Source organism: Apostichopus japonicus, chromosome 9 (assembly GCF_037975245.1).
Source record: "Apostichopus japonicus isolate 1M-3 chromosome 9, ASM3797524v1, whole genome shotgun sequence".
NCBI lineage: Eukaryota > Metazoa > Echinodermata > Holothuroidea > Aspidochirotida > Stichopodidae > Apostichopus > Apostichopus japonicus.
Genome location: NC_092569.1, coordinates 3,395,152 through 3,418,339, shown reverse-complemented (window position 1 = coordinate 3,418,339; position 23,188 = coordinate 3,395,152). Strand labels below are relative to the sequence as shown.

Sequence of the window (23,188 nt, the reverse complement as noted above, 5' to 3'; positions counted from 1 at the left end):
GGGCGTACTGTAAAAGGAAATATATTTCTTCTACTGGTACCCTCTGAATATCGACCTCATTTAGGAGTTTCTGCCATCTTCTTAATGTTTTGTCCATTGACCTGTACTCGTTAGACTTCATGCCACATTACACCTTTCACTGTATCTGAAAACGTGGTCCCTCTTAATTTCTTGGTAATCGACCACAATTGTTCTACAGTCTCTTCTGCAAACTTGGAAACTTTTGCATCTTTTATAAGTCTCAATGTGTGTTTGCCAAATTTTAACTTCGACCTTTCCAGCTTACTGCCCTAAAAGCTCAGTGAAAATAACACCGTTTATGCAATTTTCATATTAACAACGTTATTTTTATTGAGTTATCTGTCTTTAAATATTTGATCTGAATAAAATTCGCTAGATTTTTAACAAGTCCGTAGATTCTAAAAACTTCAATCAAAATTTGCAAGCCCCGCCCAACAGATCATGCGCCAATCAAATCTCTGTTTTGTTTACAACCGTTAGGCCTAGGACTTACTTTCAATTTTGTGGCTAGCCTGTGTTAGGTCCATTCTCTTGAATTTGGTCTTTCGATCTTGTCATTTCCTTCCATTGCAATGAATAAACAGGTGTTTTCAGACGTTTCCTCGGGTAAAAAAGGTGGACGATATGAGTAGGTTACATTTGTGTAATGAACATGCTGATATGGGCGGTCACAGTGATATTATGGTAAATCGTTCGCGCCATAAGGGCAACAGAAAATATATTTCTTTCTTTCCATTGCGACAGCTTTTCTCTATTAAACCTACCTGGTCAGAGTGCATTTAGGATTTAAGAAACATTGAATCTGCTTCGGGAGTTTGTTTACGGAAATTCATCAGCAAACAGTTATTGAGACTTTAAGTTTCACTCTTCTGGATAATTGAATGACACTTGATAGGAGTGGGGTCTTCAGTTTGAAGAGATCATCTTCAAATACAAGTAGTTCGCTAATTGGCAGCTTCAAAAACATTTATGGTAAGCACTGAAGCATCAGCCTTCCTAAACCTCTTTGTGGGGAAACTGCATTCCTGTAAATGAAAGAGTTACAGTCCGACAGTTTATAAGGAACAGGTTAGTTGTTGTCACAATATTACAGACACCAGGCATAAATTGTGTGAATTTGTAACTGGTGAGAACTGAGAAGTATTTCCCATCCTTTTTTAAAAGAAAAGATTCTGCGATATTTTTCAAATGATTATTGAAGAGTCTTCATTTGTTAGCCTCTGGGCCTAAGCAGAGGGCCTAAGCAGAAAATTCTCCTTATGGGTGGGGTGATATAAGGAACAACCCCTTCCCCTCCTCCCCATGATTCCACACCCCAGTGCTCAGTGCAATTTGTGTTGATATTTCTTTAATAAAATCATATGCTTCCTGATTGACATTTAATAAATATAACTAGATATAAATAGAATAGAAGGTGCTATGAGGTACCATCCGTATGATTCCACAACCCAGTGCACTTTGTGACTTTACAGTAATTTCTTCAAGTATTAATAATCAAGACATATGCCTCATGATAGCACCAATTGTAGTGAACAATGATTCACTTAAAATTAAGCTGCTAATTTTCATAATAGAATCAAATAAATTACATCACTACATATACTGTGCCGGACATTGTCACCTATGGATATTGCTTTGAATAATATCTTAATGTATCATAATAAACATTATGTAAATTACAAAACAAATATTCTTTCAAAGAAAGTTATATTCTGCCCCAGATTTTGAGGTTAGAACACACATAGATAGATGTAAGAGGATTAGTAGTCAATGGATGGAGAGAAGAAAGAAAGAAACCAACAGGGGAACAGGAGAGGTAGGAGATAAATTGTAGAAAGGACAAAGAGAGGATTAAGGGAAGAGGGTAGGGAATAAACTAGAGAAGGACAAAGACAGAATGGTGTGGAGAAAAAGGATTCCCTACTTTTCAGCAGTGTTGGTCGAATCAGTCCAAACAACATTAATTGGTACTACATGTTCAGAATTACCTGGCCAATTGCAATGGAAATCTAGGGTTACCATAAGTCCACGACCCTCCACATAACATTTACTAATAACGCAAGGGGGATTGAAGAAACCCCGAAAGGAGGATTATTCTTAAGACCGCACGCGGACTTGAAGTAGGAGTACGCGAGCCTTCTCGCCAAGGGAATTAATCGCACTTGTGTAATTGGAATTAGTACTTACGGGTGCTTTCTTAATTATGGACAAAGCCGTAGTCAAATTTGTAGTAAATTTTCACATACTTTACAATACGTTACTGCATGGCTTAGTGAGGGGTGGGGATGGGGGGGGTTTACTTTGATGGATAACTTTCATATTTATGATGAATCATTCTGGGTACAGCACACTTAGTAATACAGTAAGCACACAGTTCAGTCAAAAGTTTGGGATAAAATTCACAGCAATGCTTTGACAGCATGCATGATGAAAAGATAAATTTATCTGATTTGGATAAAATTGCTGGTTTATTAAGTTGTAAAGTTGATTTGGTTTGTTGAGAGCCCCTGTACGTACTGTCTGTACGATGATGGTACTTCACTGGTATTAGTAGTAGCAGTATTGGGGGTGATGAGTCTTTAAAAGCTACAGTGTATTTGTTATTGTCAAAGTTTGTACTGTAGGTCTGTTGATACTTCTCTGACCAGTTCTAGTACGTATGTATATTATACTTAAATGTAAATAATGTGACATACTTCTCTGGTAAATAGTACACATATTAAATGATGATGAATGTTGTGCTATGTATAATAATGTGTACATACTTCTCTGGTAATAGTATACATAATAATGTCTACATACTTCTGGTAATAGTATACATATTGAATGATGATGAGTATTGTGCTAAGTATAATAATGTGTACATACATCTCTGGTAATAATATACATATTGAATGATGATGAATATTATGCTGATGTATAATAATGTGTACATGTATACTTCTCTGGTAATAGTATACATATTGAATGATGATGAGTATTGTGCTAAGTATAATAATGTGTACATACATCTCTGGTAATAATATACATATTGAATGATGATGAATATTATGCTGATGTATAATAATGTGTACATGTATACTTCTCTGGTAATAGTATACATGAATGATGATGAGTATTGTGCTAAGTATAATAATGTGTACATACTTCTCTGGTAATAATATACATATTGAATGATGATGAATATTATACTGATGTATAATAATGTGTACATGTATACTTCTCTGGTAATAGTACACATATTGAATGATGATGAATATTAAACTATGTATAATAATGTGTACATGTATACTTCTCTGGTAATAATATATTGAATGATGATGAATATTATACTGATGTATAATAATGTGTACATGTATACTTCTCTGTAATAGTATACATATTGAATGATGATGAGTATTGTGCTAGTAATGTACTGTAATCATGTGTACATACTTCTCTGGTAATAGTATAGTAAATACTGAATGATGATGAGCCGGTTTATGAAGTTTTAAAGTTAATTTGTGTGTTGAGAGCACCTGTAGGTAATGTATTACATAGGATGGTACTGCTCTGGTAACATATATTGTATGTTGATGAGGAACATTGTACATGACCATAATGTGTGCATACTGCTCTGGTAATAGAAATATCTTGATTAGTGTACTGAGTCTGTATGATAATGATATTGTCTCGTAACAATTTACGCTCGGTGATAACTATTAACCTATGTATCGTCATAGTACTGTACAGTAGGATGTATGCAAACTACATAGGCCTACACATCGATTGCTACTCAGACGCTGCAGGGATTTCTTTTTGTAAATTTCGTCTGAATTTGACTTTGGTGTTTCAAAACTTTCTCACCTCGTCAAGGATACCGCCGCTCTGATGTCGTCAAGGAATTAATTGAAAACGCTGCAAATGTTGATGATACATATGTTAGTTGTTGATCATTTCTCTGTTTCTCTTTTGAAGTTTTTCTTTCAAATTTAAGATATTTTTGTTTTAAAAGCTCATCCATGGATTTTCTTTGGAATTTCCTTCTCTGTTGCTCTCTGGGTTGTACAGTTATGGCAAAAGCGATCCTTTGTTTCTTTGCAAGATACTACAGTATAGGCCAACAGTACTTGCATTTAGCTACTTGCATTGATCTACATGTACGTTTGGTGTTTGCGTGGGCTTGGCCTGAGTTTGAGAGCACCCAAGAAATCAGTCATAAAGACCCCCTGTAAATTATGATCAGTTTAAATATCATTTACTATATGAAAAAATCATGTATGCAACTGAATGTACCGTGTAACCAATTAGTGCAAACTTCCAATCTAGCTTTTTTATCCATCTCTCACTGGTCACTCTTTTGTGGACTTCTTGTATGCAGGCTTTAAGGGGATTAAGAACTTGAACATGTACCACTCAAAAAACTTTGCCCAGACGTGGCATTGCAGACTGCTAGCAACCCCTAATCCAATTTCTTAATTAAGAAATTGATGGCTAGAGAGAAGTACTGCTTGGATAAAGACAGGGCTGGACATAACCTTCATTGGTAGTACATGGAATTGAATTCTATCGGTCAATAGAGCTATATGTACCTCTCCTATGAGCCCGCAATTTTGTGTTTTGTGAACTTGATCTCCAAAATAAAGTGTAGATTTGAATTGTATACAAATTACATGTTCCTATAAGACCTACTTCTGATTTTGGACTTCCTTGAACGATTTGCTAAATATTCAATATATCAGAATAAATAAAATCTGCAACAATGAGTCATGAATATCACTGGATGTGAACCTTAATGTGTGTGTCCATTTTTATATATTTTTTTCTAGCATATTTTTGGCCATGAAATAAGTGAGACAGTTTTAATAATATCTAGATCCCTGTCAGCACCAAAAGTTATCATAGCAACCTGGCTTGTTTAGTGTAGACATTGACTTTATACTAAACTGTCCTGCATGGTTCATAGAACAATTTCAGAGAGTTAATTTTGAGTCAAAAGGTTCGTCAAATCCGCCATGCTATGGTAACAGTTTCATACCACTCAGATAGCATACATATGATCTACTGGGATTATGAAGCACCTTTCATTCAGTGGAAAGTTGTTATATATATACATGTGTATATGACATCATGCCATTGCAAAAATATCCCAAGGTTGTATGGGAGTTTCAAACTGTTTATTGATTTTCTTTTGTTTAATATATTTTTTCCCCTTCTTTTGGCTACAGTTTGGCATGCAAATGATCTGTATTCACACTGCAGGTTGTATATATATTCAGAGAACTAGAATGCTAAGAGTCCTGTACGTACACGAGTTACTACCCTCAGTAATTGCTGGTTCCGTTTTCTTGTACAGAAAGTTCTCTATATTATGAACAGTATTGGGAGTACAGTTTACAATTAGATAAATTTGTCATAAACTTCGAATTGCACGGTGGCGGTGATTATTGCCGAATGTCTCCAGATTCTGTAGACAGTAATTACGGAATATGATTTATGCGGTCAGTACAATACTGTAGTAGTAGTAGTACAATAGTATAGTACAGTATCTATATACAGTACTGTAGATGAATTCCTCAAATTATCCCAATAAAGTTTGAAATTTTTCTTTCATTTTGCAATTTTAACTCGGGTACGGTCCGCACTCATATTTCAAGTAAAATTGAAAAATGACATGAAGGAGCATGGCTGCTGCCATCCACTTAAGACTTTACATTTAATATTTTCATATTTTAATCACTTATTTGTGCACATCATATTTATACGGGAGGTGATCCCATTTGGTTCCTGTTCTGTCCTGGGTGGATGCTCATGGTGAAACTGAAAATGGGTGTCACCTGTACAGCAGTAATTAAGTGCTTTATATGTTCCATGTTCAGTTTATTAGTGTAGTATATTAGTAATGCTTAAGAAATGACACAAAATTTACAAACGCTACTTTTATCAACTTAGAAATTCCGAGATGGATTTAAAAAACATATGATTTGAAATGTACTGTACATGTCCAGTCACTCTTAGGTACAGTAGCTGTGATGTCATTTTGAACTTGTTCAAGTCTGTTCTTCGTATGTCGAGTTTAATATATACAGTAGCATGAAAACCCTGACACTGTAGATTGTCACTTTTTTCAAATCGTGAGAAAATCTTGCAAATTTTACAGTAGGTGATCTATAGAAATCATTTTCCAACTCTCTATCATCACATACAGTAATACACTGCATATATAGTACAGTAACTTGATAATGGTTGGCCTTCTGATTCTGACGTACGTTCCAAATTAGACCAGTTTATTGGCAGAAAAATTAATTTGTTAGATTGATGTAGAGGGATTTGTGAAAGAAACACAATATTAATTGACATAAATCCATACATATGTATTTATCCCTTTCAAATAAATCTCTTTGAGGGTTTTGATTTAATGATTATTTCCATAATATTCACAATTTAGAGATAGTTTATTCTTTTGTATATATGAGGAGCAATGCTCTTCAATGATGTCGCTTTGAATCAAAGTTTTAAGGATGTAGTTAAGGGAAACCCTGTGATCCGTCCGTCCATCGTCTGTCCGTCGGTCCATCCATCAATCAAAAGGTCACTGCCCTCTTCCTTGATACCGGAAGAAAAACCTGTTTCATTGATCTTCATCCATTTCATCCACTATTTTTGACTTTCCATAATTAGCAAAATGAACCTACTACTGTATATATATAGTACACTGTACAGTATGGTATGTCTATAACTGAAAATAAACAATGTAAATGGTAATAAATTTATACTTAAAGATGAGGAATCTGCAATTTGGTGAATCGGCAGTATGCAGGCTATTGCTAAAAACGATGATGCCAGACATGATATTTCCCACCTAAGTTTTTTTCCATAACTAGTCCTAATCATTACTATGTTGTTTTTGCTGTTTACTATCAATATTTCAACTATTGTACTATCGGCTCTCAATCGAAAGTTTCCACCGAGAAAAAAGGAAAGTTGTGACGTCATGCAAAATCTGGCATACAATGTCGTTGGATTATGCTGAGACGACATTTATGACATCTCTATACTGTTGCCATTTTGCACCCGACTTAAAAGTGTCGGATTCAGACTAGCTCAAGTCTTCTGTCTTATTTGTGTGTGTGTGTATGTGTATAAGATCATTAAACTTACACTGTTTAGTCTCCAAAACAGAATAAAATAAACATTCTTAGCTGTTTTGTAGAAGTTGTTCATCACATGTATTTGTATCATACTGACCATTGTTGATGATGGTTGATGGGTTTGTTTCTCCCTGAAAACTGTCATAATATATTTCAGAGCTTTGTTAGGACTTCAGAGAGATGCCAGAGTCGTCCTTGACATCTCTCCAATCATTGTCCACACATTGAGAATTACAATCAAGAAGAGGTGTTTGGACCCAAGCTGCTACAGTACAGGACTCACTGTATAGTGCCAATAAATAGACCTACACTTTTTAATGTCCGACCAATCTGTGCTAATCAATTAAAGAATTGTCCTACAATTAGATGATAGAATTAATGGAACCGAGAGAACCATAGAATAAAATAGACTACCGTTATATTTAGAGGTGTCTTTAAGCACAGTTTGGCCATATTTCAAATCAATACTAACAACACCAGGGCTTAGCCGACTCCATAACAGTCGCACCACCTGTTGCTTCTGGACTCGTTTCTCATTGTGTCAATCTGTTGCGTTTTGCGATATTTATAGAGATTGCATGTATACGGTATGAATTAGGTAATTTCTCGTAATATGTAACAAACATGATAATCATCGCTATTGCGCAATACCTGCAGTTTCCTTTTGGAGTTTTGAAGAGGGAAAAAAAGGAGGGAGAAATCCAATTTATTTAATCCTGCCCCTTCTAATTGGAAACCTTACACTTCATATTTGGTAGGAAATTCAATGCAAAATTAAATATAAATTTAAAAGAAGAGGACATACAGTACTTGAGTGGGAGGAGTGATAAGTGTGTGTTCAATGGGGGGGGGGGGATGGGGTAAGGGTGAGAAAGGAAAGGGACTGGGTCTATGTTTGTAAGGATGGATCACCGGCTGAGTCATCCAAAAGGTAGTTTACTGACAGTCAAATGTTGCATTTTTTCTCTTTCAAGAGATAGGCTTCACTTTATGAGATTATATATAGATATTTATATATCTCCTATATCTATAGCATTTACAGTATTATAGCATATTCTGTCGAAACAGTTATTAGCACAATGTCTGACAATGGTTCTCTGAGGGCTGTAATCATCACATGGAATTCTTTGCTGCTTAATATCGGGTCACAACCTTCCCGAAATTTGTTAAAATACAAGTTAAAGAGATTTTTCTTCAAGTTATACTGAGATTGAGGTTCCTCTTTCTTTCTTTCTGTTTCCTTTTCTTCTTTTCTTCTCTTTTTCTTAGTTCTTTTCTTAATTCTTTTTATAAGTTACAGTATTTGTGTACTCTATGTACAGGGAGTATATCACTAGATAAGCCCACAAGGGTTTTTTGTTACACTTCCTTCCACATTCGATTCCCGCCGACAGCAATGTGTGTCGTCTGGCAAGGGTGTTGTTCAATAACAACTTCCCGACATGGACGTTAAATGGATGTGTGCCGAGAGATTGGCTTCGGTCAGCTTGCGAGTCTATAAGCCTCCATGGCTTCTTTCGCGAGTTCCTGCTTGCGGGAAGATCACATATACATACATACATACATTCCACATTCACATTCACACTAAAAACAGCCCCCAAACTCCCTTCCCTATAAAAAAGGATACTTACTGTATCAGGCTGTAATAGGCTGTTGAAACGCTTAGAAATCCAATAGTTCGATGTAAAGAAGGTAATAATCCAATGTAATCCGGGCATTTTTCGAAAGATTTGAATCCACTACGAAAAAGCATGAGTAAACACTTTGGATGGTAGAATGAGAAGGGAGGGCATTGACCGGATAGGATGGTCACTGAGGGTGCACAGTGTTAAAAGATTACCAGGGCATACTAGACATGGTAGAATGAGGTGCTAATGTTGTGGGGAGACAGGTAAGCGGGTCACTCGTAAATATATAAACCAGAAAGTTTTATAATGTACCTGTAGGGAGTGTATCACTAGCTAAGCCCACAAGGGTTTCTTGATAAACTTCCTTTCACATTCCATAACTCTTGGTTTTCGCTACATTTGTTGTATACTGTACATACAGTATGTTGTGAAAAAACAAATAAAATAAACGCAATAAAAGAAAAAAACAAAATTTGAAGGTTATTGTAGTTCTTAAAACTCCATAGGAAAACAAGAGACTTTTATGGCCTCAAAGGACATGATTAAAATGTGTTTCCAATTTTTCAACCACAAATGTGTTGAATATCTCTCAAGGAAACTCTATTGTTTATATGCCGTTAATAGAACCTGTTTTGATTGAGTCATTATATAGAATTGTGTTGATTAACTTTAACTTACATTATGGCCTGAACCGAGGAGCTGACGTCGTCATCATAAATTAAAAAGCCTCAAAGAAGCATTCGAGTGATAAAGCATATATACCTTGAAGGTAAATATCTTGCAAATCGTAAGAGCAATAGAAACATTCCCAGCTCTCAAATATAAATTATGTTTTACCAAATTTCTTGGTCGTTCCTCTCTGCAGGTAATATACAGACGACAGCAACAGTTGAGAACTATGGCAATGAAGCAGTTTGGGATGAGGTGAGTAATCTGATATGTCTACAGATCCATAGAATCCTTTGAATTGATTTATTTGATTAACAGATTTATTTATTTACTTTATCGGAATGCTGGCCACATCAAGTCAACTTGCCACTTTAAGGACTATTGGAGCTCAAATTGTAGCAGTTTTCAAAGGTACTTTTTCATGGAGGTTTTGGTCCTCCAAATTGTATAGGTCTGCCACTGTTTTCTAATTATTAGACAATTAATAGACAATTAACTATTTCATATATCTTAATTGTACATGTATACATGTATATATAACTACTTTGAGGGTGGAAGTTAAGATGCTTCTTGAACTTCTCAGATTTTCTAGTATATTTGGGGGCAGTACTGATTATTATTAATAACTTCAACTATGATAACCATAACAAAAGAGACAGCCATCATTACACATGTATTAATTAAGTTCATTAAAATCATTGGCATGGCACAAGTACAATAGAAATTTTTATATTTGTTTGGCGGAGGGATACATACCGGTGCTGTGGCCGAGTTGATAAATGTGGTGGCATTTGAAGCAATGAGGCATAGCAATCAGGAGGTTTGGGGTTCGATACCCAGCCGGGTCATAGTAAGATAAGTTTTTTCATCCAAGATCAATCTAAGCTTCCTATCTGAAATGACTTTCTTAATTGAAAAAATTCCAAATTTGAGCTAAAATGTTGAATTGAAAGCCACCCCGACATGTAAGTTGTAATCCATGAGCCCTTGCGGATTTCTCCCACATTTGTGGTCGCTTAAGCGTCGTAACAAAAAACTGTTGATTATTAAGATCGTTATTATTTATTTTATTATATATTTAAAAGTCAATTGCAATCTCAAGGCACTCGGTATGGATGTTAGACCAAAAAAGAGGAAAGATTGATTTCACTTCTTTAGATTGATGATTCCCTCTTTAGCTGGTAGTAAAAATGAATTGCAAAGTGTTGTAAACTCACATGGAAATTGAATTGACCCTATGAGTTAATGGGACGAAAAAGGTGTGGAACCATATCAATTTGTTAGTTTTAGCATGAAAGGAAATACTGTCTATGTACAATACCGTACTTCATAACATCTGTGCAGGCTATTGTACAAGGGAGTGCTGGAACTAGTTGGAAGTGAAGTTTAATGAGTGGGGGCAGGAGGGGGGGGTTGGGGGTATGAGAGGAACGGGGGTAGAGAGGAACTGCATCGGGATGGGTTGTACGTTTTCTTATTAAGGTCAGTCATACACAGCTCGTCTTACAAAAAAAAAACTGTGATGGACATATATTGCTTATTACGTTTTTAAACGTGCGGTCGAATCTGATAATTTAGGGGAATAAAAAAGAGGGTCAAAATATCTGTAAATTAACGTACATTTGTAGTGGTGTGTAGAACGTACACCTTTGGTTTACTAATTCCGTCACCATTCGACTGAACTGTAGAAAGGTTTCAAAGATAAAAGAAACGCTAAATTGATACTTGGAGCAGTGGTCAAGATTGATCATGTATGTACAGGTTACATGTAACGTACATACCAGCACAATTTGTACAGTAGCTGCGCAAGTTAGGCGTCAGTGGTCAAACACATACCAGCATACTGTACCGGTGGAATATATATAATATATGAGCAGTGGGAAATATTTTCACCATGGATGCAAAGATTTCTATCTTTGATGGTTGGGCTTTCTGAGTTTGTGTGAAAGGCTGCTGGTTGAACATGGGTAATCAAAAGTGTTACAGTAGATATCACAGGCTCCATGAGTCTGCTGCTCATAACAATAAAAAAATTATCAATTGAGCAAGGGAAAAAAGTTGCTCTGTATCGCTGCACATTGATAAATATTTAAAATCCCATGGACAACTACAGGTAGTGAGTTAAATCAAATTCAGATGGTGCATTGTACAGTAACTTAATACCCCCAAAGAGATGAAATGATAAATTGGTATCGAAGATCATCGCTTTGAAGGTACTTCAAAAATGAAAACAAAAATAGTAGTACAGTAAGGCTATGATCCACTGGAAGGGGGAGTTTTACTGGGCCAAAGCTGGTATTCTTTCCACCAAATGTACACATCATAGCCTTCACTACAGTGTATATATATTGGTCATTCTTTGTTGTTATTTTCTTCACCTTTTTTGGGACTTAACAAGTTTGTTGTTCGGACGACCAAAAGGTTATAAGACCCGGTTGGAAAGAATCACTAAAAATTTTACCTTACCTGTATCTCAAAATTGTTTCCAGAGTTCGCAAAACAAAATTACTGAAAATTGACATGTCCTTTTAAATCTGTAAATTCTCCCCGTTGATTTCAACATCTGAAGGTTAATCCAGAAATTAGTTGAGAGGGGTATTTTTTCCCAATAGTGCAATGTTCACATGTTCACAGTTAGAGATCATTTGGTTACATTAAGTTATATTGCGCCCTAACTGACACACTTCCCTGTCTCTTCATACCCCATGCACATGTCCACATCCTGCAGAAATGTGCAGCATTGAAAGGCTTTAAATCTCCTCGCATCTTGACAACTAGAATATATTCATCTTAATTTAATTTACTGGAAGCAGGTCAGGAGTGAAGCAGCATTGTTAAAGTTTGTGGGTTGGTCTGACATAAAAGTGCATGTATTGTGTGGAGATAGGTAAGTGCATCATCGCACTACACTTTACCGAAATGATCAAGTCTCGTGGGATGTAGAGTTAACGTCCAACTAGAATATTCAGCTTAATTTAATTTGCTGGAAGCAAGTCAGTTGTGAGGTTGCAGTGTGAATATTTTTGGGTTAGTCTGACATAAAAGTGCATGTATTTGTGTGGAGGTAGGTAAGTACATCATCGCACTACACTATACCGAAACGGTTAAGTTTCGTGGGTTGTAGAGTTGATGTCCAACTAGAATATTCAGCTTAATTTAATTTGCTGGAGGCAGGTCAGTGGTGAAGCTGTAGTGTTAATATTTTTGGGTTGGTCCGATATAAAAGTGCATGTATTTGTGTGGAGATAGGTAAGTATATCATCGCACTACACTATACCGAAATGATCAAGTCTCTTGGGATGTAGAGTTGACGTCCAACTAGAATATTCAGCTTAATTTAATTTGCTGGAGGTAGGTCAGTGGTGAAGCTGTAGTGTAAATATTTGTGGGTTGGTCTGACATAAAAGTGCATGTATTGTGTGGAGATAGGTAAGTATATCATCGCACTACACTATGCCGAAACGGTTAAGTCTCGTGGGATGTAGAGTTGACGTCCAACTAGAATATTCAGCTTAATTTAATTTGCTGGAGGCAGGTCAGTAGTGAAGCTGTAGTGTTAATATTTCTGGGTTGGTCCGATATAAAAGTGCATGTATTTGTGTGGAGATAGGTAAGTATATCATCGCACTACACTATGCCGAAACGGTTAAGTCTCGTGGGATGTAGAGTTGACGTCCAACTAGAATATTCAGCTTAATTTAATTGACTGGAAGCAGGTCAATGGTGAAGCTGCAGTGTTAATATTTGTGGGTGGTCTGACATAAAAGTGCATGTATTGTGTGGAGATAGGTAAGTACATCATCGCACTACACTTTACCAAAATTATCAAGTCTCGTGGGATGCCATAGCTGACGTCTGTTTCATTTATTTGAAGGTGTTTGAGTGGCCGATGGGGACGGGAATCACCAACACAGAGCTTCTGGAGGTCACCATCTTCACAAAGGGGAAACTTCGAGCACCTAAGTGAGTAATGTAGTATATCATTAAAAGCAGAATACATCTTCATAGCACTTACTGATAAAGACAAGTTCATAGAGTCTTTGCTTGTGACTAAATGTCATACGAGTGAATTACAAACATGGAGGAGATGAAAAGGATACTTTGCTTCAAGTAGTTGACAAAAATCACATTGCTTATGTTAAAAAAAATCCAAGAAAACGATCACCTAGATGTAACGGTGCGAGGAGGATGTTGGATAAAAGTTTTGGAAAAATCAACTCCTCAACATTTGTTAGATTTTGGGAGGGAGAGTAAGTGGGTGGTGCCCCAGAAGAGAGAGGGCAGGGGGGGAAGTGGGGAGGGGGGCACAGTGATAAAATGTTGTAGTCATGTGGTTTAGGTGGATATAGGAATGTGAAAATGTAGAATAGGTGACAGGTCAGAGAGGAGCAAAGTAAAATTCCCGAAAGCAGTATGTTTTGCAGAGTTTGAAATAAAGATTCCTAACTTTAGGTATGTTGTCGATTAACAAGCATAATATGTCACTTTTGACCTTTAGCTTGTGTCAGCTAGATGTTATATAGATCAACCAATCACATTGTCTCTTTAAGTACAATGGTAAAATGAAATCAAGGTCCAGTATCTCTCATTTTAACCCCCCTCCCCGAAGTACCTTGAATAATTCAAGAACTTTTTTTTTAGTTCAGGTAAAACCGTGCGAGATCGTGAAGACAACCGATCGTAAAATAATTTCTTTGATTTTCTTTTCCTCACAGACTTGTGGGATCTTTGAACCTAGTACTTCAGCAGGTCGTAGAGAACGGTCATCTCACGGTAGAGGAAGCCCTCTTGGACAGCAACAATGTCCCGACTGATGTAAGTCACGCAGATTTCTAGTAGAAGATCTGCGGGAAAAACCTCTTCGACTTGATACCCCTCCCCTCCCCCCTATGTGTTTCCTCATAACCAGAAAACCACTCTTATTCTATCATGAATAGAGTGATCCTGTGTCTTTGGATAACAGGAGCAATTAAATGTGCGACTATAAGCCAGGGCAAATTTTTTACGGATGTTCACTGGTTGTCCATAGGACAACCAGCCCTTCGTACCTTTCAGTGGTCTGAAATAGTATATTCGGTTGTCCCAAAAAGGGAGGCAAGATAACAAAGAATGAATAATATGCCGGCTTTAGAAGAGATAAGTACACTGTTAGTTAGATGCATCTCTTTGAGCTAGTCAATATCTCCACTTGGGGTGGATCATAGGGCTGCCACTATTTTTGTAATTCCTTCTTTTTATGGTAATTACTTGAAACGCAACAACATTGTTCGGTGGAGAAAGATGGGTAATGTTTGTGGTAAAAATAGCTTTTTTAGTCAAATTTTCATTCATGTGATAACGTATGGTTGTCAGACCAAGAGCTGACGAACCACTCAAAATCATAATGACATAAGATATGATATGTTATGATATGATATGATATGATATGATATGATATGTATGATATGATATGATATGATATGATATGATATGATATGATATGATATGATATGATAATTTTCAGTCAGCTGTCTGGTTTTGGAAAAGAAAGTTTTTTTGCCATTACTTGATAAATCATGCAGGTCAAAAAGAAAAGGCACCTTTGACTTAGTAGTCAAACGTTGTTGTATATTGTAGCTATTTTTAATTTTCTAGATTATGAAATAAAAAACCTGAGATAAATCCTTTTGGGAATAAGGACAAGTGGACATTCCTTTTGTTGAATAAGCTCTGTATTAAAAAGGAATTTAAGGAAGTGTAAAGTTCATGGTGTTCTGACTTAAGCTTGGTTCGTCCCAATTCTAGATCATCATCAACATCGATATCAAGTATCAACCTCCGGAAGGAGCTTTCACCGACTGGATGGAGGAGAACTTCAGTATTCGGAAGGAAGGATCGAAAGAAGCGTTGCTCGGCGACGCAGAGGACTGGCAGCTGGGGAGACCGATGACCACCAGCAGTACCAGTGGCTTTCTCACCCCCACCCTCTCCCACAAGGACCTGAAAGGGTCTAAGAGAAGTTTGGCGTCAGGAGGAACCACCAGAAGGTATGAGTCCAATTAGGTAGAGTTGGTAGAGACAGATGTCTATGACTTCTTTGTCCTCTCCCTCTCCCTCTCCCTCTCCCTCTCCCACAAAGTTCTGAAAGAGTCTAAGAAAGCCTAGCATCATGGGGAAACCATCAGAATTTCTGAATGCAAAATTTGCTTTCTAACCCCCTCTCCCCCCTCCTTCAAAGACATGAAAGGGTCTAAGAGTACTTTGGAAGCCGAAGGAACAATTGAACAACATGAATACAATTGGTAGAGGTGGGTAGGGGTCAGATGTCTGTGTTTCAGATACCAGTGGCTTCCTTTACCCCCTCTGTCTCTCACAAAGACGTGACTGGTTTTAAGAATATGTAAAACAACATGTCAAATGCCGAACAAGGTAAAAAGTTTAATTACTACTGAAGATGGTAGGATTAGATATGGATGGTTCTATTATCAAGGAAAAAGTTAAGTCCTGTAGTCATTATTACAATGGTACAAGAGGGTGTAGTCAAAGGGGCCGGCCTTTTTCATTAACCGAAAGGGGGACGTGATTTGAAGTTGTCACCAAATCGCTCCTTTTTAACCCCTTTCGTGGAAACCCTCCTTATACCAATTTTTCCCGTTCAATAACAGAGCCGCTATTCTGGTCGGAGTAATCATTACTATGATCTTCAGTTTGGATAATCGTGCGAGCGGTACGAAATGGGAGTAAAAATGTAAATAAATATTCCCAGCTCCTCTTACTTACATGGAATGAATAAGGCTTGTAATATTTTAATTTTTTATTTTGGACTAATTTGCATTCTTCACAAGTTGCTTTCCAAGATAAAGTGTCTTCCGTCGGAGTAAATATTTCGTTCTTCTACCGTAGGTGGAGCAATTATTCTCGTCAAAGCTTGACGGTCTCGCCTCAAAATTCGACGGCAAGCAATTCTCGCAGATCAAGGTTGCTATGACCCTTAGAATGATGAATATGTTTCTTTTGCACGTTGCATGACACTATTGACTGAACTTGTTGTCAAGATTTGTGTCGTTTTTACTTGAGTTGACCCCCCCCCATGGTGGTAGCTGAGCACTTGTAAGGGATGCCCAACTTCCATGTTGACCCCCCCCCCCATGGTGGTAGCTGAGCACTTGTAAGGGATGCCCCACTTCCATTCGGCATTTGCAACTGCATGTATACTAGATTGCAGTGATTGCAGATACTAGATTGCAGTGCTCAGGAATTATTTGATAGAAATTTGTATTTTGGAAAATACCAAGAGTCTGACTTCAGTCACATTGCGGCTTTGATAAGCCAATGAAGCTTCTCCGCTAGTTCCTGCTTGCAGTAGGATCTAAAATACATACATATATATACATGTATACTGTACATACCAACAAAAAAATAATAGAATGGTTGTTTTGTTATTTTACTGTTCGCATGCATTTAGATTGATACGATCTAAATTTGTTTGGGCTGTTTGATGATATTGTTTATGTTTGTTACTGGTAGTTACAACAATTGGGGATATTCTTTGCTCACTGTACATGTGGCAGTACGTACAGTAAATTGTCATGAATGGGTTCATAGCTTAAACTGTATATGCCTTTCTTTGAATGCTTTAAGCATGTAACACACAAAGCCATATATATTGCCTGCCATGGAGTTTGTTTCAGGTCTGTGTGGTCTATAGTTGTGTCACTGTACAGTATTCGTGTTCGTGTTTCGTAAAGGTATGCTGTATTGGCCCCAAATATGCCAGATTTTCAATTATGGTCCCCTTGCTCAAAATTATTTTTGTTATCACCCTGGAGGAAATTTACCTCACTGGGACATTCAAAACATCTTGTGTGTTTATTTAGCATGTCTGAGAACAACTTGGAGAGTAAAGCCCTCCAGGAAAGTACTTTTTGAAAACTTCTAGCAAAATTAGCATGCTATAATTTGGGGCCTATACAGACTACTGCACCTTTAATGTATAGCAAATATCGCTGTGCTACTATATGGTACCTTCATGTGACATATGTTGACATACAGTATATTTAAGATGGGTCCATATCTCTCAATTTCTCTTTAGTGACATGTGACTCAAATAGTTTCTACATTGAAGCTCCAAAACTTGGCCCATTCTTAAATTGCCTACACCGAATTTGAATTTATATTATATACTGAATCCATTAATAAATGGCTGCATATTATATTCACTCACTTGCAAACTTGACATCACTCAATGGTTGTGGGCACTTGAATGTTCATTCACTTGGCGGGTTCACTTTGTTATTTTTGATAGACTTCAGTTGATTCACCTGAGAGTTCACTCACTTGAGTTTCATTCACTTGAAAAATCACATCACTCATCAATTTATGGTTGTACACTTGACTGTTCATTCACTTGACGGTTCACTTTGTTATTATTGATAGACTTTAGTTCGTTCACATGATAGTTCACTCTCTTGAGTTTCATTCACTTGAAAATTCACATCACTCATCAGTTGATGGTTGTGCTTGTAAATTTTCATTCACTTGACAGTTCACTTTGTTTTATATTGATTGGTCACTCACATCGTTCACTCACTCGTTTGGAAGTTGTCGTCGCTTTTCAAGAGATGAAAATTTACATTCATTTGACAGTTCACTTTTTTTATATTGATACAACAGTTCACTCCATTCATTCACCTGATAGTTCACTCACTTTATTTGCATTCACTTGAGAATTTACATTCACTCATCATCTTGTGGTAATGCGAGTGAGTATACACTCACATCACAGTTCACTCTCTTGATACAACATTCACCTGATAGTTCACTCACTTTATTTGCATTCACTTGAGAATTGACATCACTCATCATCTTGTGGTAATGCGAGTAAGTATACACTCACATCACAGTTCACTCTCTTAATACAACATTCACCTGATAGTTCACTCACTTTATTTGCATTCACTTGAGAATTTACATCACTCATCATCTCGTAGTCGTGCGATTGAGTATACACTCACATCACAGGTATATCAAGTTATGAGTAAACACTCACATCACAGGTATATCAAGTTATGAATGTGAACCATCCATCTCTTGCCTCTTCTTTGCAGCATTAAAGGCATGATGAAGTTTGGAACCAGGAGGAGGAAGAAGGGAGATAACCTGGGCAATCAGTTTCACATGGACGGACTCGACAAAGGTGAGCGATCGGCCTCCGATTCTCTATTTTCAAATTTCAGCAAAATCTTTATCTCGCTGGGGTTTTACTTTCTACCAAATAATTTCATAGTCATTGTCACAGTTGTTGTGTTGTCAAAGTTTTTGTAGAGATCGTGTCGATAAATCTGATGTATATCTCAAACTTTTCCAAACGAACTTGCTGCAAGCTTGATCAAAGCTTGTAACCCACACATGGTCTAGGCTGGATGCATGCATGTTCGTTGTTGAACCTTGGGCATTCCGGCAGTAGCTTTCCGAAGATGACCTTTGCTAGCAATTAACCTTACAACCAATTTAGGAAAAACTGGATTAAATGTAGATGCAACCATAAATGCAAACCAAGGAAAGTTGAACTATTGTAAGCGTTCACCAAATGATGTTATTTTTACGAGCCTAAAATATGACCATGGAAGGACGTTTGTACCTCAATCATCCACCCATAGTTCAGCTAAGGTTGCAAACACTATAATTGTGCTGAAGTAGCTTCCAATTGGAAAAAAAAACTTGTCAATGTTAATTAAAGTCAAGTTGCCAATGAAAGTGGACACTGAGCAAGGTTTCCTTAACTGAGAGACCAGAGTAAACCAGAATGAAAGGTGGACATTGATGTTGGAGAGGAGTGAAGGAGGGGGAAGGGGAGGGAGAAGGGAGGGTTGGGGCTGGGACAGTTGGTCTGTATCAGGTTCTGTCTATACGAAGGAACAGACAGCAACTTTTGTCTAATAATATATTTTAGACAGGAAAAGAAAGAAAGAATAAATGAAAAAAAAAAATCAAATCTAGCTACTTAACTTTTTCTTTGATTAAACCCAGAGTTGGTGGAGTACCATCTGAGGAGAATAAGTGAACGTGGTAAGATAGCATGTGGTTGCATGTAGGTCCGTCGATGGAGGGCGTTAAGGTCACTCTGCATGGTGGTGTCATTATCACCTTATGGGAAGATCATGAACAAAAGTATATTATTATTACTCCCAATAGATGAACAGAATAAAATCACTTAGGTCTCTGACGGTTGCAATCAACTTCACGTAACATCTCTTCATAATATCCAAGTCGTTGGTCTCTACATTCCTGCGTCTGAAATAGTCATCTAATGACCTAGACTCTTGTAGGTTTTACTTGTGAACACTAAACAGAGTATGTAAAATAGAATTAATCATAAATTTTACAAGCAGGAAGAGAAATTTGTTAATGTATGTTAAATTGTCAAAAACGGAGAAACTAATTGGCTGGAGCCGCTCGTTAATAATTAATAAATGAGAAAACGAATTTGGGATTGATAATTTACTTTTTCAGATTGAGTTGACAAAAGTAAGGGAGGGGAATGGGAATGGAAAGGAGTTGGGAGGCCGGGGGGGGGGAGGGTATGGACAGGACTATGGGCAGGGATCTTGGTTAAGGTATAGGGGTTAGAGGTGTGGATAGGGTTATGGATATAGGTAGTGGTAGGTGTAGTGATAGGGCTATGGATAGGGGTATTGATATGGATAAGGGGTAAGGATATGGTCAGGGCAGGGGATTTAAAGGGGCAGGGGTGCAATGGCAGGGGTAGGATATAGTATAAAACTTGCATGAACACTGTCAGATAAGTGATATAATTTTGCTTATCAAGCGAAATATGAAATACTATGGTTTTGTTTTCTCAGAATCCATTATTATAACTATGTAATGCATGTATTAATTATAATGATTGTTTTCAAGTGATATAATTATAAGATTGCTTACCATCACAATATATCATGAGCCATGGGTGCAGTATTCACTTTCATTTAATATCATATACTGTATAAACGAGCCTACAAGAGCCACAGAAATCATTTTTTCCCCCTCCAAATTATTAACTACAATTATTTTCTTCCAAAATCCTATATATTGAGATCAACCCGTTGTATGTGATTGTCTTTTCTTTCCTTCTAAGAATGCTACTCTTTGTTTTCTAAGAATGCTACATCCATTCTTTGTTAATTGGAAAGTTCATTGTTGGCTAATTTCTAAGAAAACTGAATTAATTATTATCATGTCCGGCAGTGAAAATCAAGATTTTTAGGATGTGTATACATACTATCGGAGTGGTAGTATTCTAGATGTGAAATTATTTTCTGTGGCTCTTAAACTCTTCCGTAGATTATAGATCATCACTTCTGAAATGTATCACTAAATCCATTCTATCACAGTACATACTGGATTTGAATATCAATGCAGAGATTTCACATGGACCAATCATATTGCAGATATTTCAATGTCTCCTACTAGCCGCCGTGCATCCCATTATTATTTTTTCCTGATAATGTTAAGTTAAACTCATTTCACAGGATCATTTCAGGAATTAGATGCGCTTAGCGTAGGTAAGGTGTCAGTTTTACCTCCCCCACCCCTCTTACCCTTCACATTGCTATGACCGTGCACTTCCCAGCCTGCCTTGGTATTGCTGTGGTTTTTTTTATATTTTATTCATTTCTGACAGTCTTGGTGTCCATCCACAGTTTTACTGCAAAAAAAATTCTGAGTGATTTACATCATCTTGACCATCAAAAGTTAAAAGGGAAAAGAATTTTGAAAAAATTAAAAAAAAAAATTGCTTTTCTTTTCTTAACATGTAGACAGAGTACTTCATCATTGACAGACTATTTTAAGGTCATCAGTTCTTTGGTAAAAATGGAATAGTTTAATTGAACTGTAGTCAATGGATGTGTACTGTACTGTAGGTTGGTTCTGTCTGGAAGGGTGACACCAAGACTGTTACAACGTTGACTCTGGTTTCAGGAGCATGACTTACACCTACATAAAAGAGAATGCACCATATCTATTTAAAAAAAAAAAAAAAAAAAAAATTAAACAATTTTTTTTTTAAATTAAGTTTGTAAGAATTTGGGATAAAATAGTTTGAAATTTTTTATTTTCTTGATAGGCTTACTGTTGTAAAATGTTGTATGTAAAAATTAATGATTTTAGCTCTGTACATTGCTGTTAATTGAAAAATGTTCTTGTTAAGACAATATTCTAATACCACAGTAGTCTAGCGTTCCAATGTGGGTCTGAAACAGGCATTCCAAATTTTATTTTTTATTTTTGCCTGAATATCACACAGTTGTGCGTTTTTCTAAGGATGACTTTTAGGCATAATAATTGATTCTTGATATGTTTATAGCTCAAGAAAAAATAAAAAATTTGAGTGTTGGTAATGTTTCTCTATCTATTCTGGTTTTCAAGATGGTCACCTTTAAAATACGCAACATCTTTTGAATACTCCTTTAAGGCTGAATTGGACGATGATTAAATGTTATTTCTGATTAATTCAGAACCAAAATACCTTCTTCATAACTTCATAAAAACTCCAGAGCACAATGGGACATCTTTCGACACCCCTTTTTCCTTGACAACTTTCTGACACATAGTGAACATGTCATTTTGAGGACATAAAAGACTTAAAGGCATTGAATACTCGCCCCAAACGGTGTACCCCGCTCTGAAAAAGTTAACTTTCCGTCGCTTGCAAATGACGTTTTCTTCTTGTTGCTACAAAATGCAGACAGTAATGAAACGTGATACCTTGTTATCTTTTATCTAGACCTGAGATGTCCACGCTGCTATGTACACTGTGTTGTGGGTATTGACCGTAGCTGTATGTATTGACTGTACACTAGTGTCTAATAACTGACGGTAGCAAGCTGTGTGTGTATTTTATGGGATCGATGGTGGTGTCAAACACTTCTGTTACACCTCATTCGAAACTAGGTCAGATTACCGGCATGAGACGTTTCTTTGTTGGCGAGTCTTCACTCCCTTTAATGTCATCCCATTGAGTGTTTGCAGTGTGTCTGAAGAACTGACCTACTGTTAATAGCCTGTGTGTTGTGTTAGTTAGACTATACAGTCTACTGTAGTCACTTTAATTGACGGACCTCGGCTGTTTAATGGGTCATTAATTTTTTTATCTCAAAAAATTAAAAGTTGTATAAGAAAATAACATGCACTGATTTATAGCAGTGGATTTAAAAAGTCGACAAACATCTCAAAATGAATTTTTATGCCTAAAGTCATCATACAAGTTCAAGTTAAGTGTCATAGCATGTAGTTTGCAGTTGCACTATACTAATCAGAGGTAGTCTACTTTAACATTGAGTGATTTATACGCTTAGTCTGTACTTTCACACTGTAAGGTATTGTTATAAGTTTGTTGTACTAATTTACTAACCTTAATTGAAGTTGCATGTGTGTTCAATTGAATTGATCACATTTTTTTTATATGAAAAGGACAAACTGAGAAAGAGAGAGAGTAATAGTTAACGAACTCTCAGAATTTTTTCCCCTTCTTTTCTCTTAATAGTTTTTGTCAAACTTGGATTAAAACCATTTCATATATTTTTATAATTTCACCACGATAATGTCAAACAATAAATTACATACCTTATTATATTTTTAATCACCTTTTATAAACTCTTTGAAAGATTTGTAATTTATTTACAATTTGAATGAAACGATTGTTAGAAGAATATATGTACTGTACATCCTCCTTGATAAAACTTTAGTGTGTAATTAAAAGTT

At 36.5% G+C, this 23,188-nt stretch overlaps 1 protein-coding gene across 2 annotated transcripts in view; it reads left to right on the top strand.

The window, feature by feature from the left end:
• Positions 1-23,188, top strand: part of LOC139973253 (otoferlin-like) — a 116,923-nt gene that overhangs the window by 5,763 nt on the left and 87,972 nt on the right. Inside the window, exons 2-9 of one of the 2 annotated variants that reach the window (XM_071979802.1) lie at positions 9,645-9,703; positions 13,323-13,411; positions 14,164-14,263; positions 15,233-15,474; positions 16,331-16,405; positions 18,535-18,623; positions 19,457-19,495; positions 20,956-20,988. In XM_071979802.1, the coding sequence (XP_071835903.1) occupies positions 9,645-9,703; positions 13,323-13,411; positions 14,164-14,263; positions 15,233-15,474; positions 16,331-16,405; positions 18,535-18,623; positions 19,457-19,495; positions 20,956-20,988 (726 nt within the window). The remainder of the gene's footprint in view (positions 1-9,644; positions 9,704-13,322; positions 13,412-14,163; positions 14,264-15,232; positions 15,475-16,330; positions 16,406-18,534; positions 18,624-19,456; positions 19,496-20,955; positions 20,989-23,188) is intronic. The other variant, XM_071979803.1, reaches the window with a different exon arrangement.